At 39.0% G+C, this 15503-nt stretch overlaps 2 protein-coding genes across 6 annotated transcripts in view; one reads left to right on the plus strand and one right to left on the minus strand.

Moving 5' to 3' along the window:
* LOC110840039 (dipeptidase 1) overlaps positions 1-15503 on the minus strand; it is a 375966-nt gene that overhangs the window by 332328 nt on the left and 28135 nt on the right. The window lies entirely within an intron of this gene.
* LOC110836030 (uncharacterized) overlaps positions 1-15503 on the plus strand; it is a 49996-nt gene that overhangs the window by 8370 nt on the left and 26123 nt on the right. The window contains exon 2 of the mRNA XM_022076826.2: positions 2425-2659. Coding sequence (XP_021932518.1) covers positions 2446-2659 — 214 coding nt within the window. The 5' untranslated portion in view covers positions 2425-2445. The remainder of the gene's footprint in view (positions 1-2424; positions 2660-15503) is intronic.

Consider the following 15503-nt stretch of genomic DNA (forward strand, 5'->3'; position numbering starts at 1 on the left):
CCAAAGACCACAAATACGATACATATAAATTTAATTAAAATTATATTAATATGAAAACAAGTACTGTAATTTTAAGCTGGCCAATTACAGAAAATACCATGTTCTGATTTCAGAGCTATAGACTATGATGCTTCAAGAAACGATAGAATGACATGGGACACTTCTCTAAATTAAAATATTTTCTTTAAATTCCACCTGTATAAAAGATGAAACAAACAAAAACGGGAAGGGTAGAAGGCACATTGTAAAGAGTTTGCTACTTCAGCCCTTTAAAGCCAAACAGTCACTAAATGCTGCCCTACCTGCTTCAAAAATCAATCCTTTCTCCCCCCTCCCACCTTTGCCTGATCAAAGCAGCATCCGGCTTTAGAATGTCATAATTCTATAATCCAGACGACGAACAAAGCCCAAAGCAACAATTCTACACATAATTATGTTTATGAATCGGATTTATACTACTGATTAACCGTGATTATAACGGATTTGTATGTGCTGCATATAGCCTAAACATCAAGTGTGTTGTTCAAACTGCAGTGCGCCTTGTTTCGGACAGAGGGCGTGGCTGCAAACTCTAAGGGAAGTTAACCCCTAAGCGCAAACGCAACAGAAATATTTCACGAACTTCATAAACGAACATACTCCGATAAACGGTAGCAAGCATGCGTAAGGCTGGAGTCACTATCGAAACCTTTCAACACTTGCTTTTGTGTGGACGAGGAATAAAGGCCTCACATCTTGACAATCAATAAACCAATACGGTTCATTATTAGCCCCTTTTGCGAAGAATCCAGCTCGTAAAATGGGATGGAACATGACATGAAAGTAGCGGAGAAATGAGAGTAGTGTGGGGTCGAATTACTAGTGAGGCGTATAAAAAAGGAGCCATTCGGTGTACCAAAGTACATTTCAATTCTGTTTCCTTTTATGCAGTCTTAGAAAGGAGTACTAATTAAAGCGAAGGCATTAAAAGGACGGCATATTAATCTGTCTGTACGTCTGCATGTCACGTATTCAAAATTTTTAACCCTTTAAAGACACAGAAGAAAAACAGCGAGAAGAAAAATTGGTGGGGGGGAGCAGCGATAGGCACTATTGTTTAACGGAGAGAACGGGCATAAATTTTGACTTGCTACTACAAACGTTTCCAGGCTGTGCCCGCTCGCACTTATACTCGAGATAAGTTTAGTAAAGGCAAGGCATTTGGAAGTGGTACAGGTGGGATAAGAACTGGACCAGAAGAGGAGTTGATAAGTTCGGTTTTACTGCTTTCGTGCACAAATTAAAGACGAAACCCGCCTACATGATATGTTAGCATTAAGTCTGTACTGCAAATAAAATACAAAATTTTAGCATTTCAAAGATCAACTAGTTAATGGTGTTTCAGGAGATAAACCCTATTTACATAGATAATTATACGAAACCCATAAACACAAACTACAGAATTACTGATTGTTAAAAGTAGGTGGTGTTAATAGTTTCCACTCGGCTGTAGAAGAGTTCGACTTATTTAGATTAAAATTTGGGATCGGAAGCAAGAATTTATAGAGCTAATTTATTTTGAATTTGTTTTGATTAATGAAGCATAAATAAATTTTTTTCAAGAACAGTTCAAAATAAAATATTGGTACGTGACAGAAATTATAATTCACTGCGAACGACAATTTTTAACCACCTTTCGACAATGTGAATATTTTTAAGAATTTGGAAGAAAAAAAATTAGTACTTGCCTCTGTACAGTGCGAGTGGTGTGGCCAATATTGTTACAATACATCTGTGTCTGCATCAAAAGATCATCAAGGCCAAGGAAAGAGCTGACAGTCGTCTGGGATATTGAACTGTTTAGTCTTGTAGAAGTTTACCGAGGTTTTGGACGTGATTGCTCGAGGCAGCAAGCTCCTCTAAAACGTCGATAATCTCCTATCAGACTGCACGGCGCAACAACCCACAAGACAGCCATCTTCAATTTTTGGTTAACTTTGTTCAATTTCTAAGATGGAACACTCGGATGACCGAAGAATAAAACGTCGATGACGAAGTCACCTGTAATATGGAGGCAGTAAGTCCATCTGAATCGTTATTAAGCACGTAGACCACCCGGCGTGTGGTGTCACAACCCAGAAGCCAGCTAATGGTCATTATGTTAGTGTAGTCCTTCTTGAGACACTACTATTCGCTTAGATAGTCAAGAATTTCATTGCCTTTATGAAACATGAAAGTTCGTAAGAACTTGTAATTGACCTCCTAGGTTAGTCCACACCCTAACACATATTACATCAAGACCCACTTCAATATTATCGTCCTAACTTCCACTTTGTCTTGAACGTGTTCTCTTCCCTTCAAGTTTTCTAACTAAAATGCCGGCATTGTAACAAATTAGCCGCGTCAAACCTTGTATTTTTGTTCTCAGGGCTCTCTGTGTTGCAGGTGCTACACTGAGGCGCAGTCATGCACCAGGGAGCTTTTATGGGTGCGAACTGGACAGTTCGTCGCAAACTGTCAGTAGCGCCACATCCCAGACGCACGTATCAGCCCCACGGGTCACAATGGAACGTGCAGGTGGTGCGTGGCAAGGTGACCACGCGCTGCCTTTGGAACGCCTGCAAGGCCTTGACTCTTGGCCTGCTGCTACTCCTGCTAGGATGCGCAATGGCCACCGTCGGTACGTAACGTATTCTGCAGGTGTGTCGATCGGGTGCTGAGCGTTGTTTGCGGCTCACATCAACATTGTTTCCCAAGCACCAAACACTGCACGTCATTCTGATCGAGTCCTCGGATAGTTCGATATTATTCACTCCTAAACTACAGAAACTGTTTCCTTTGAGTTTAAAGCTTTTAGTGTATACGAGTTCCGGGTACATTTGTTTGATGAGGAAATTTTAGGATCAAAGATTGTCATAACATATGGCCAATTTTATTTTTGTCTAGTTTTAAAATAAGACAAGGGTCTTAAAAATATGTCAGAAACTTGTCTAAGATGAAAAGGCTGTCCACTCCTAGCCTCAACGTCATTAATTTTCAACAGACATTCTATTCTGCATTTCGCCTTCTTATCAGTACATTTATTCAGATAATGGAAGTATTAATGTTTATGTGCATATTACAGGCGGTACGGAGACCAACGGTCAATTCCGGGATAGTTTGTATGTGATTTGTGTTGCAAAATGTGGCACTGGGCAAATGTCACTAGCTTTACTACCCCTGGCGGGGACACAACCGCCTTCACACACTGGACAGAAGGCTGGATGAAATCCAAAGCTCTTCTGCACTTTGCGGCGAAGAAAAACGACTGTTCCTAAGAGAAATTGAATCCATGTTGTCCGTCGTGTCACCAACCACTTTATAATAACGTTACACTTATGATAAAGATGATGACAGATACTCAAATATATATTGTGAAGCGTATTTTATAATGAAGACTGGTAAGGGAAAACCTACGCACTCTGAAAGAAATTTATCGCAATGCCAGTGTCCAAAACAAACAAATTCCATATTAAATATTTAATGGTCGAACCCGTTCCTGCGCGTTCAAAATACTAACCAGTGTACTTAATGATCTGTTAAAGCCACGATTCGTACTGTATATTTGTTATTGTCCCTCTAATTCTAAAACAACTGCATTAATGACGTAAAATAAATTTAAAATTGCAGTCAATGTATTCAATATTTCATCCATATAAATGTGTCACTCACGATAAATACTGCTAACAGTTCAGTGACATTTTAAAATCACGCATGTGAACGTGAACTACGTATATTTAATATTTCTTTCATATTCAGAAAATTAACGCACGAACCTGTCCGCTCTCGATATTTCAGAAATCCGCGTCTGTATTCTAACAACACAATAGAGTTTGTGATGAAGCCTGTTCAGTAATTCGAATGTTGCGTTGTCAGCGTATTTAACAGCATACGTCACACGATGCATGCATAAAACATGAAACAAGATAAAAAACAATTCTCTTCCATGCATTTACTGGGATTATTCAGTTTTCAGTACCGTTCTTAATAAAGTTCGAATTCACTGTTATCGTGTATTGCCTCCCTCTTTTAGTTTATTTCGCCCAACATCCAACTTCTGCAGTGAACATTACAATTTGATGAAGTACGTAATAGGATTTGTATGAGAAATGTTTTCATGTGGCGAAACAAATATGAGAATTGTTAAATCAACATCACGGCACATAACTGCAAAATTTACAATATTTTGTGACGGAATAAATTATTCTTTGATTATTTAAATGTAACACGAGTATACACACTGGAATGAGAGTGCAAATAATAAACTCGATAAAATGTATTTATAACTCGATTGTTTAACCTTCTGAAGACGACGTCTGTCTAAATCATATTTAAGAATTCAGTCCATACCTCAAGAGGAAATACAAGATTTCCCCATTACAAAGATCAACTGTTATTGCTGTTTAAGAACATGATCGCTTTTTGCATTGATAAACACATGAAACCCACAAATACAAAGCGCACAGTTATTGATTGTTAAGAATAGATGGTAAATACATTATAATTAACTCAAAATACTCGCGAGCCTGAGCTCCGTCACAGGAAGACGGTAATGGAAGATGGAAAGGGGAAATGGGCAGCAAGAATTGTCCTTTATTGCCCACCCTCCCCATACCACGACCGACTTTGCAACAGTCAACGAGGTTCGGAGGTATCTTGCGGCAAGTTTACCACTGGGCTTCGAAGGGTTAACCGACTCTTACGTTATTTAATGACGTTTCAATATAAGTTAAAAAGCGAAGATTACTGTCTTCTGGGATATTGCACAGTGTAGTATAGTAGAAGTTTTCCAACGTTTCAGAGGAGCTTGCTGCCTCCATTATCAGAGTGATGATGATGATGATGATGATCGGTAACATCCCGCAAGACGGTCATCTTCATACTCACCGCCGCGAGAACCTAAAGTCTCACTAAGTTATATAGCGTCAAATAATGATAAGATAGTCATTAATGATGAGTGCTTAAGACTTAACAGCCTGCCATTGGTATCATCCGGACACTTTCCTGGGAATACCCTCGAAAATTAAGAGAACTAGGCCCCGGTCAGTTTAGCTGAAAATCCGGCAAAGTCTCAAGCCTAATACAAATACAAGTCTAACCCGGTGCTGCTATACCATACATCTTGACATATAAAAGAATTTGCCTACAGGCGCTTAAGAAATTAACGAAAAATATCCCTTGGTCTTGACTCAAACCAGCAACTTACACAATACGGTCTCAGTAGCTATTTGTTCTAAGTCAAATGGTGTTAAAAGGGAACGCGTGTTACTTTTTATTCAGCTGGAATGCAGAAGTTTCTAACGCTGTTAAGGTGGGTGGTGTGACGGATTTTCGTCAAGGCTGGTTCGATGGCAGAAGAGGACAGGGCTTCATGCAACAGGTCTGCTCTTCTCGGATGAGTTAGTTACGCTCTGAAACTCCCAAGGCGCCAATGCCACGCGATGCCCCAACTCGCTGACTAGCCTAATTGAGTGCCGTCTCATTGCATCCATTGTAACACGACACATCACTATTAGCATAAGCGCAGTAGCCGATTTGTATGCGTCATTGTAGACTAAATAACAGCGGGCCCAGTATGTAGGATGAATTTCGAAACAATAACTCTGCTTGAAATTTTAGTATGAAAATCACTCTCTAATGCGAACTCTTCTAACACAAATCACTAAATATATCTTAAGGTAAAACGATGATGTGTTCTGGGTTCAAATAGCTCAGGATTGCACGGGATGGAAAACATTTCTGTTATTTGAATATGTTAACAGGGACTTGGCTTAGCTCGTTGGTTTCTTAGCTACACATCTAGTCATTTATTTCTTATTCAAGGATATTTATCTAGTTATCAATTTATTAACTGTCACATAACCCGTCACATACCTAGTTGAAGATAAGTATCTTTTGAGATGTTGCACCGTATAGTCTTGTAGAAACAAACCGACGTTTCAGAAGGGCTTACTGCCTCCATCGGCAGGACGATACGTGACTGATTTCTAACAGATTAAGCGGCAATGCAGCCCAGAAGACGGTCATCTTTATATCTTTATGCCACCGTGAGAACCTAAAATCTCACACAGTAAGCTAAATGTTTATTAATTAGTTGTTGTGAGTTTATTAGTTCGTTACACAAGTATCTTATTTGTTAGTTACTTATTCGGTTTGCGTCATCTGTGTTCATGCACTTGAAAATAGCTGTTTTTAATTTTCCTGGCTGACTGGAAGCTTAAAAGCTTCTATCATCAAACAAAGAATTTTTTTTATAATATAAGCCGTGTGCGCTAGTTTACATATCTGTGAAGTTTGCCTATGAAGCATCAGCCACTTTACCCCGACAGCGCATGCCCTTGTACTGGTCCGTCCATCGATCAGTCTCGGCAACCCTGCAAGTCACTGGGTTTCACTCAAAATTGTTTCCATCACATTCAGTGCCCACAATGGTCTTCAAAAATGTTTGTTAAACTGATACTTCTTTTTAGTAAAACAATTCCGTTGTGTATGCTGATTACTTTTAAACCAGTTTTTAAACAACCTGAATAAATATATAAATTCCATAATAAAATTCATTGTGTTCAGATCAATATAAATTCCATGATTTGCATCCGACAGATCTGCTCTGCGTCCTTCACATTTCGTAACATTGCACCTTCGATTGCTTGGTCTTCCAACGAGACAGTATTCATTGTTTTCTTCAGACATTCGACTGTTATCGATTCCTGCTAACAGTGTGTAGTTTTCCTACATTTTTTAATGTCAAAACTAAAACTACTCTACATTTACTCTCAGATTATCCAAACACCGGGTCAGAGATGAAGCCCGTAACTTATGAACGGAAATATCAGAATGTGCTGCTTGGTTAGAGCTGTCACACGCCTCGTGGGGCGGTGACAGATAAGTGTGGAGCAATGGTGGAACGACGAATAGCAGGGGAAGACCAACAAAATGTAATTTAATTATACAATATTAGTGTTAAGCCGAAATTTTATTGTAATAATAATAATAATAATAACAGCTGCCATTTTACCACATTTCTTTCCTTCTTTCTTTCCTTGCTGTTACATACAACTACCCTTAGTACATGACCAGCCACGTACATATTTTATTTATCGCTGTGGTTCTACATGTTCATGTAAAGCATGTAAATACCATACAACGTAGATCGGGTTAAATCGTATATGGGGTTGCCTACAGACGAGAGACACGTGAACAAAGACTGCTTTATACATTAAAGCCGTACATTAAGAGTTAATCAAGTGACAGAGGACAAAGAATAAGCAGAGAGACAGAATGATTTTGTTACAGACGACGACATGTACGAGCTACTAGTCAAAACCGTTGTGTGAGGAATCCTATGTACAATGCGAATGTTCATGACTGCTTAATATTTAAATAACTATGTCGCGACACACTACAGCATAAAACATTAAATCTCATTCGTGTTTGGTTTTGCCAACAACAATTAAATGTATCGAACCCCCATGCACCGTCGATTGTTTTCTGACCTTACGAGCAACAGATCTGTATCTGCATAATTTATAATCTGGTCTGGAAACTTCGGCTCCTCCGGTGTAAAACATTGCACAGGTAACTTCGCTATTGGCATTCCTTGATTTGTATTCGGGACCTACGCAGGTTCAAGTCTCGGACAAGGAATCGATTATTCTTATTAAAATTCAAGTCATTTTCGTCTCGAGTATTTGAAGAGCGAGAAATGTAGCATACAAGCAGAGACGATAAATCCATACAGAATATTAATCCGAAAACCTGAAAGGAAGAGGCCACTTGGGAGACGGATACGTAGATGGGAGGCTAATATTAAAATGCATCTTACAAAAATAGAAAATTAGGATGTAAAGTGGTGTGCCAACCTTCGGATTGTATATGCAATAGAGAATTTATTGACTGGCTGAGTGACTATCAGCCTGTTGCAAGCAGAAGTATGTTCCATACAAATAACTGCAGTTCTTTATCGATGGTACTGTAACGCCTGCAATGCCGTGTTTAGACTACGTGCGCAACAACTATGTCGGAGAAGTTGCCGTATTTTCGGGCGAGAATTTCATGCAAACACTTTACTTAATTCGAATTCACCAGAGAACCAGACCAGGCTAGAAGCTCGGAATTTCTGTACTACATGAGCCACTACGAGCTTCGCAAGAAATACCCTACTTCAAATAAAAAGTTATTTAGTTACAAAATACGAATAAACAGCTTAGAAACAAAAGTGATTAATTTTGTATCACTGCTGTTTGATCGGCACAATTTCATGGCATATGTTTCAGGCATAAAACCTGACATAAATTCGAAACTCGCCTATATGTATTTTAAAATAAAGCAACTTCTCTCAGATCACAAACTCATCTTACTTTTTTCCGATGTCAGTACTTATTACAAACTGGCAAATACTGGTGCTTAAGTTGTCTAAACACATAAGTAACGAGCTGAGATGTCATCTCCCATTTGTTCCACACAGCAGCCATTTGAATATAATGCGACTCCATTAGCTGCAAATGGATGTCGCAGAGCATCAGACTGACGTATTAATCCATGGTCCCACTTATGGGAACACACAGGATGATCAATAAACATTGGACCTTTGCGCGCCCAGTAGTATAATGAAAGGCAAGAACATAAAATGGAATCCTGACACAGTAAAATGAGAGCTGAATAACTGACGGATTAACGAACTTTGTGAAGTAGGCTCCTTTTAGGAAGATAAGAATCACTCAGGATAATAATGAAATACTTCGTACTTTATGAGACCCGATGGTTCATCAACGTGTTCACAAAAGCCCACCGCTGTCCTGAGACACGTGGACGAAAATTAAATTTAACTGAAAATATTCTGAATCGACCAAACTCTAATTTATTTTAAAACCATTCTATAGTTCCGGAGTAAAACATATGAACGACATAAACAGACGCAAACTACCAATTATAAGTTTATTTTACGCATTTAATAAATTATATCTCCGCGGCATGGCACGTCGTCTGGTTACTGACGACAGGAGAAAGCCAACATACAAATACTGAATAAGTCGCGAACCGCTGATAAGAGGCAATCCTTTGGGTGACAGACGACGCATTTCCGCCTCATTGCATAAACCAAGTAGTAACGAGTCTAACCACTGCTCAAAGAAGCCAGGGAAAATGACGCGGATGGCACATATTTGTGGTGTAATGAATTAAACACTGGCAGGCGTCTTCTGAGAATTATGTATATGCAAATGAAAAGTTATCGAACACGCTGTACCAGGGATTGTGCCAGATGGATCAAAGTTAAAGAAGTTGTGAAACAGAACGGAACAGACGTGATCTGATAATACCAATTCATACAAAGATAATCCCCCTCTCTTCCTGGAACTACAACGCGTATTTGTCGACCAAGAAGTAGGTACAATTCACTCAGAGTATGTTTAACAAATAATGAATAGTCTCGACTTAAACTGCCCTTTCGTGTTGGATTTACTGGGATTCATAGTCAACATCGTTGACTGCGCAATGCGTCTTAAATGGTACAGGCAAAATGGAGAGGCAAGTCATTCAAAGCAATTAAATCAAACAATTCACAGACGCTTGATCTGCTACAGACGTCTGGCGCTACTCTAATCGGTGACGCGGAAAGATCAAATCAGCTCATTTTCTTAGCTCGACTCCATGTTTTCCTACATTTAATTGCTGTTCGGTTCTTGAGATATTTTCCACTCACCGGATGTGAGATACTGATCAAAACAACCACGCAGAAATCTTTCACAAGCTAACAATTCCTCAGCTGGTCGATAAGTTCCCCGTCCTTTATACAATCCGAAGTTTTATTAATTTATTCGCAATAAATCGCCACTTAGTACTACCCCGAGCCAGATGAATCCAGCCCATTTTGATATTTTCCTCCCATCTACGGTCTCTCACCTTCACATTTCCATTTTAAAATTTTGTATTTTTATCATCTCTCCCGTCCTTGCCACATGCATTTCCCATCTCAAATTTAAATAAAAGCGAAGTATCGTCTCTCTTCCTCCTTCAGTAGACCTTTAATTATTGATATTTTCCAGCCACGCAAGGCTGTGAATGAAGCCTTGCGCCGTGTGCCATAATTCGCACAAACGACTCTAACGACGCTTGCGCAGAACACTTCCACAAACTACGTACTGCGCATGCGCAAACCCCTCATCTATGTACTACTATTGTACCTGAGAAGTCATTTTGCTTTCAATCCAAAGTACGCTTGCTTCACTACACGTATCTCCTCCATTTCGGTGGATACTTTCTTTGTATTATTTGAGGTTTTCACAGCGGTGAGTATGAAGATTTTTGTCTTCTGGGTTGTTGCGCTGTGTAGTCTGGTCGATGTTTATCAACGTTTCTGAGGTCATAGTGCCTCCATCATCGCCCTGATGATGGAGGCTTTACTTGCATGAAATACATACCCCGAACGCATAACAGGGAGGATGGTCTTGTCTTTCACCCATCGAGCTCCCAGTGCGCCAATTACTGAACGACTTCTAATTGCATTTGGTGTTAGGGTCTCCATCAAAAGCTAGTAAATGTATTTAATTTTGATTCTTATCCGTCATGCTTTACGTAAATTTCAAACCGAACTTCAGATTTTCCCAAGAAATAATTAGTGTATATATATCAAAGCAAAGTACTAAGTTTATATAAATAATTTTGCAGTTGGTGGTAACAGACTCTCTGAAAAAAACAAATGCCTATATGCGTCACTTTATGATGTTTTTAGAGACTCTTCACAGGAAAGTAATTTCTTGGGTATAAAAGTGACTTAAAACTACAGTGGACAAGATATCCGTATTTTAAATATTTAGAAATAGCCTCTAATTCGGAGAGGTGCAATATCTTAAATTACTTAACCAGCAGACTGACTCAACTTTTGAATAACAACTTTGTACCATAGACTTGACTTGACCAGATAGTTATTCAAAAAAGTATACAACAAGCTTTATTCACTGGAAATGTAAACCATTTTGGAACAGACGAGATTTCATCCTTTCACGGCAAATAGTATGAAAATGTATGTCTTCTTGGATGTTGCACCGTGTAGTCTGGTAGAAGTTTACCGACGTTTCAGAAGTTCTTAATGCCTTCATCATCACACCGTTCGCCCTGAAACGTCTGTAAACTTCAATATGTTTCATGCGGCACTGGTATTTATCGAAACGTAAAAAACGTACATGAAGACGTATGTTTATTATGTGGAAACGCGCATGTCTCTTAAAGGGTTTTTCTGATGTGCTCGGAAAACAGGACACATTACGTCGAATCCTTTTTTACACTGTTTGCACAACACGGGAGATGGGCGGACTGCATATACAGGAAGGAAAATACTTCGGCCGCCCCGACGTAAACAGACTAGAACGTGCTGGCTCCAGCGGGTTTTGCGACAGTGTAAACAGCTCCTTAACCCTTTAAAGCACAGTGGTAATAATATGTACCACCTCCTTTACCTAGGAGGATTTGGATCAAAGAGCGCAGACGACGTATAACCGTACGGACATTATATCAGTAAGCAACTGCATAATTTTAGAGTTGTTCTGTTGGATTGATTTGTTCTTGATTTATTTAACGATGCTACTGCAGCGTTACTGAGTTTACACCATAAAGATGCGATGATCTACAATTTTCTATTTGAAACGTATGAGGGAGGAATTTGTTTCGGCCTAATTTAAGGTACAATTCCAGCGTTTGTGAAAAGCAACTGAGGGAAAAAAAAAATCAAGATGGCAGGTATTATGGCCATAATTCTAACCATAACCCTCCGGAATACGCTAATAGTTTCACAGCTTATTTAACTAAGCTTCTAAAATACGTATTTAAAACTTTGTTAGGTAAAAATATGATTGCACATGATTAAGTGGAAAGGGTGTGGTAGGAAGCGATAATTAAGCATTTAGAGGTACTATCCCAGCATTCGCTTACAGAAACTGGGAAAAATCATAGAAAATATCAACCACACCGAACGTCGAACCAAGTAACTCCTAAATCTGAAGTTATTGGGTGCTAAATATTTGTTATAAACTTCAAATCCCGTGATTTGTAATGGTTCGGACTCCTAAAATTCAAACCGCCAACAGCTAGTCATTTCAAAGCGTAATTCCATTCCTAAACCACAAATATAAATTGCCTGTCATGTGGTCATATTACTGTAATGTCATCTTTCATAACTGTTTCAAACACGACGTCAATATCAACAAGCTCTGTGACCACATATTTTTTGTGTACACTCATTTATGTCTGAATAATATAAAATAGTCTCTTTTTTACTTTTCATTCAGAATTTATGTTTCAATCATACATGTATGTGTTGGAGTGTTTGTTGGTACACTGCGAAAGTTTTATGTCGAATTTATCCATATTCATTTTTATATATTTATTTCTTCTTTGTTCATCACATGTCTGCTTCCATTCTACAAACGATAAACTTTTCGTCTGACAACGCCACTTCTTTAGTTTCCTACAGCGCTGTGTAGTCCTATGCAAAAATTGTCTCCATAAAGACTTAGAAATCGTAGGTTGACTAATATAAAACATTACAGAGACTTTGGGTTTCCCGGAAGACGGCCACAAATGAGGTGGAGACAACAGTTTGTAATGGAGCCTCATCTGACCGAAAGACCTACAAAAATACGAAGAAGAAGAAGAAGAGTATATAAAAGTACGATACTCAACTATTGAATCATTCAAGTACAAATACTCATCATTTAACTAATGAAATAACAACATATAAATAGTGTGGGTTTTTTCACATCTCGGAGTACCTTACATTCTGTCACGCAAAAAATATTCTCCAGTGTCAGCTGCTTTTTGTGTTCCGCACGTTTTCGCAACGGTGTCCAGTAGAACTGTTCTAATCCAAATATTTCTTAGCTGGAACTAACCAACTTATGTGCGGAGTCGTTTGTTTGTTTGTTTTTGTTTACTTTTTCGGGACACAGGACAGAAGATTTGGTAAAGCAAACGAGACAAACTGAGACAGCCTCAATGTGTCCTCACTGGTTCGAAACCAAATGAAGAAGCTGAGAAAGAAAATATCAGAAGACCACAATTCACATCAGTTTAAAAGCACACAGTAGCGAAGCACATGCCTTACCGTTCTCCATAGGCCACTGCACTGAGACAGAAATTATTATTCATCATATTTCGTTAAATATTCATTACTTTGTGACAGGCGTGTTCTTATTTGAAACAAAGAACAAAAGAATTAAGAAGGGAATAAAAAGAGATAAAACGCGAAAGGAGGCAAACAAACAAAACATGAACCAATTCCATAAGGCAAATCCTTCATTAAAAATTAATGTCGCTTAGCTGATTACAAAGTTGCCCGCCTTTTAGATAACGCGACAGTTCACTATCTAAAAGGCTCACCAGCCAGATTCATTCAGTGTACAAATTTATACCCCGCTACTTCAAGGTCCATTTTAATACTGACCTACAATCTGTGTCTACTTCTGTCAAGTGATTCCATCCCTTCAAGGTTTCAACCGAAATTCTCAAATCCCCTCTCCATGCTATACAGCCAACATTCCCATCAACCTTTATCTGATTACCAAATTAATATTTGGTGAAGAGCGCAAATTATGAAGCTCCTCATTATGCAACTTCCTCCGACATCCTGTTACCTCCCCCCTTTCAGGTCCAAATATTCTCCTTGGCACCTTATTTCCGAACACCCTCAACTTGTAGTCCTCCCTGAACACGTAAATAAATAAGTAAGGCAGAAACGAATAGACGAAGAAAGATACAGATAAAACATCGCCTCAAAGTCCCTTTCCGTCCAAAGCGTTTCAAGTGCTTCAAGATGAACGCATCTCGGTTTCCTTGTTTCGCGGAGTTGGGCTTCAAGCCTTCACAAACAAAGACCACGGCTAGTTCTGCAACTATGGCAAAACTTGCGTCACTGCGTACCAGAAGAAAGGTACAACGGAACTGTCATTCCACACACACCAGCGTGTTTCCTAAACTGTGGATCGCGAAACCGCTGATACATTTTTCCGAGCGTTTACACGAAATAATGTGTAATGGTGCGTTCTCCTGCAGCAAATATTATTTCAGATAAATTCACATACACACAACTCAAATATATGCGTGGTGTGTAGATAACACAAGCGGTGAAAATCTGAAAGTACTGCCCCTGCATTTTCTTGTAGAAACTAAAGAAAACCATGAGAACCATGAAAACATATCACTCAGAACAGACGTTAATCAGAACCATAATCAAACAGGCGACCTTTAGCGTACACTTACATTTTAAATAATTCGACTACAGCAGTCATACTGAGCGGATGATAGGAGAAAATTAACATTAATACTGAGTAAGCTAGGATTTTAAATAATACGGTTTTATCTATGTAAAGATTCTGTCACGGTGTTCTCCTGGCTCGGACATATTAAAGAAAACCACGAAACCTCAGTCATTACAGAAATCATCCTGGCCGAGATTCGAGCCAAGTATCTCTCAAATATATCTACAGCGTTACTACTCCACCTCTTCGCGAATTAATTCCAAAACAAAGCGTATTATTGTGACAAAAATGCAAAAAAGTTCTCGCGGGGGTGTAGACGTAGCGCTTCTGGACAGCAACGCCGTGTAGACTTGTAGGCAGATACGTTTTGGAGAAACAAGCTCTCTCCCTAACGTTGGTACCTTCCTGCTACTCCTCATGGTGTTACTACCCAAAACAAATTATTAATATACACTCTATGCATCAACCCAGTAGCACAAACTTGTCTGATTTTGCCTGCACAAAATATCTGTACAAAATTAATTTTAAAATGCCAAAACAGCCACGTAAAATTATATAAAACTTCCACATGCATGATGTCCAACATATTAACTATTTAAAATGTATCCATTGCAATTTCACACGCGTCAAAGAGGCTAGCTAACCCAATTCGACAGAGGTCTCCAAGCCGTCATAGCACATCAGCGTGTTTAACATTACACAATTTCAAATGTTGTTTTGTGTTCGGAGTAGCGCTAGAGAAATGTCTGTTGGTGCAACAGACAAAGGGGAATATACATACGAAATTACTGTCTTTCAGCTCACAGAGAGCCTGTCAGCTGTGGAGACGCTGCGGGCAAGTTACAATGGCACCCATAAATTTCAGTCTTTGGCTAAATTACCCGCGGGAACGACGTACTTCAATTTACAGCCTAAAGGACAACAATTCTTCATGTATCTGTCATGTGTTCGTATTTCGTGCAACTAAACCTGGAAGTGAAGGAGGTCTTTGTGGGGCTTTGTGCTGTGTACAACTCAGACAAACGCTGATTAAATATTCCAGTGAATATCGTAACAGGACGGCCACCGTTTGGATTTATGTCTATAAGGTTTAGAAAACTGATTAATAAATCGAAAGGGGGAGTTCTCCTTGTCCGTAACGTTATATTACCAAAAGTACTCAATGGATTATAAATAAATTCACCGATCGGAAAAATGTAATTTTGGTCCGGCTCTGTTCAATACAAGCTTAATTTA

This window comes from Zootermopsis nevadensis, unplaced genomic scaffold (assembly GCF_977971745.1).
Source record: "Zootermopsis nevadensis isolate Lab colony 2312 unplaced genomic scaffold, Znev_1.0 Znev_ptg000028l, whole genome shotgun sequence".
Lineage (NCBI taxonomy): Eukaryota > Metazoa > Arthropoda > Insecta > Blattodea > Termopsidae > Zootermopsis > Zootermopsis nevadensis.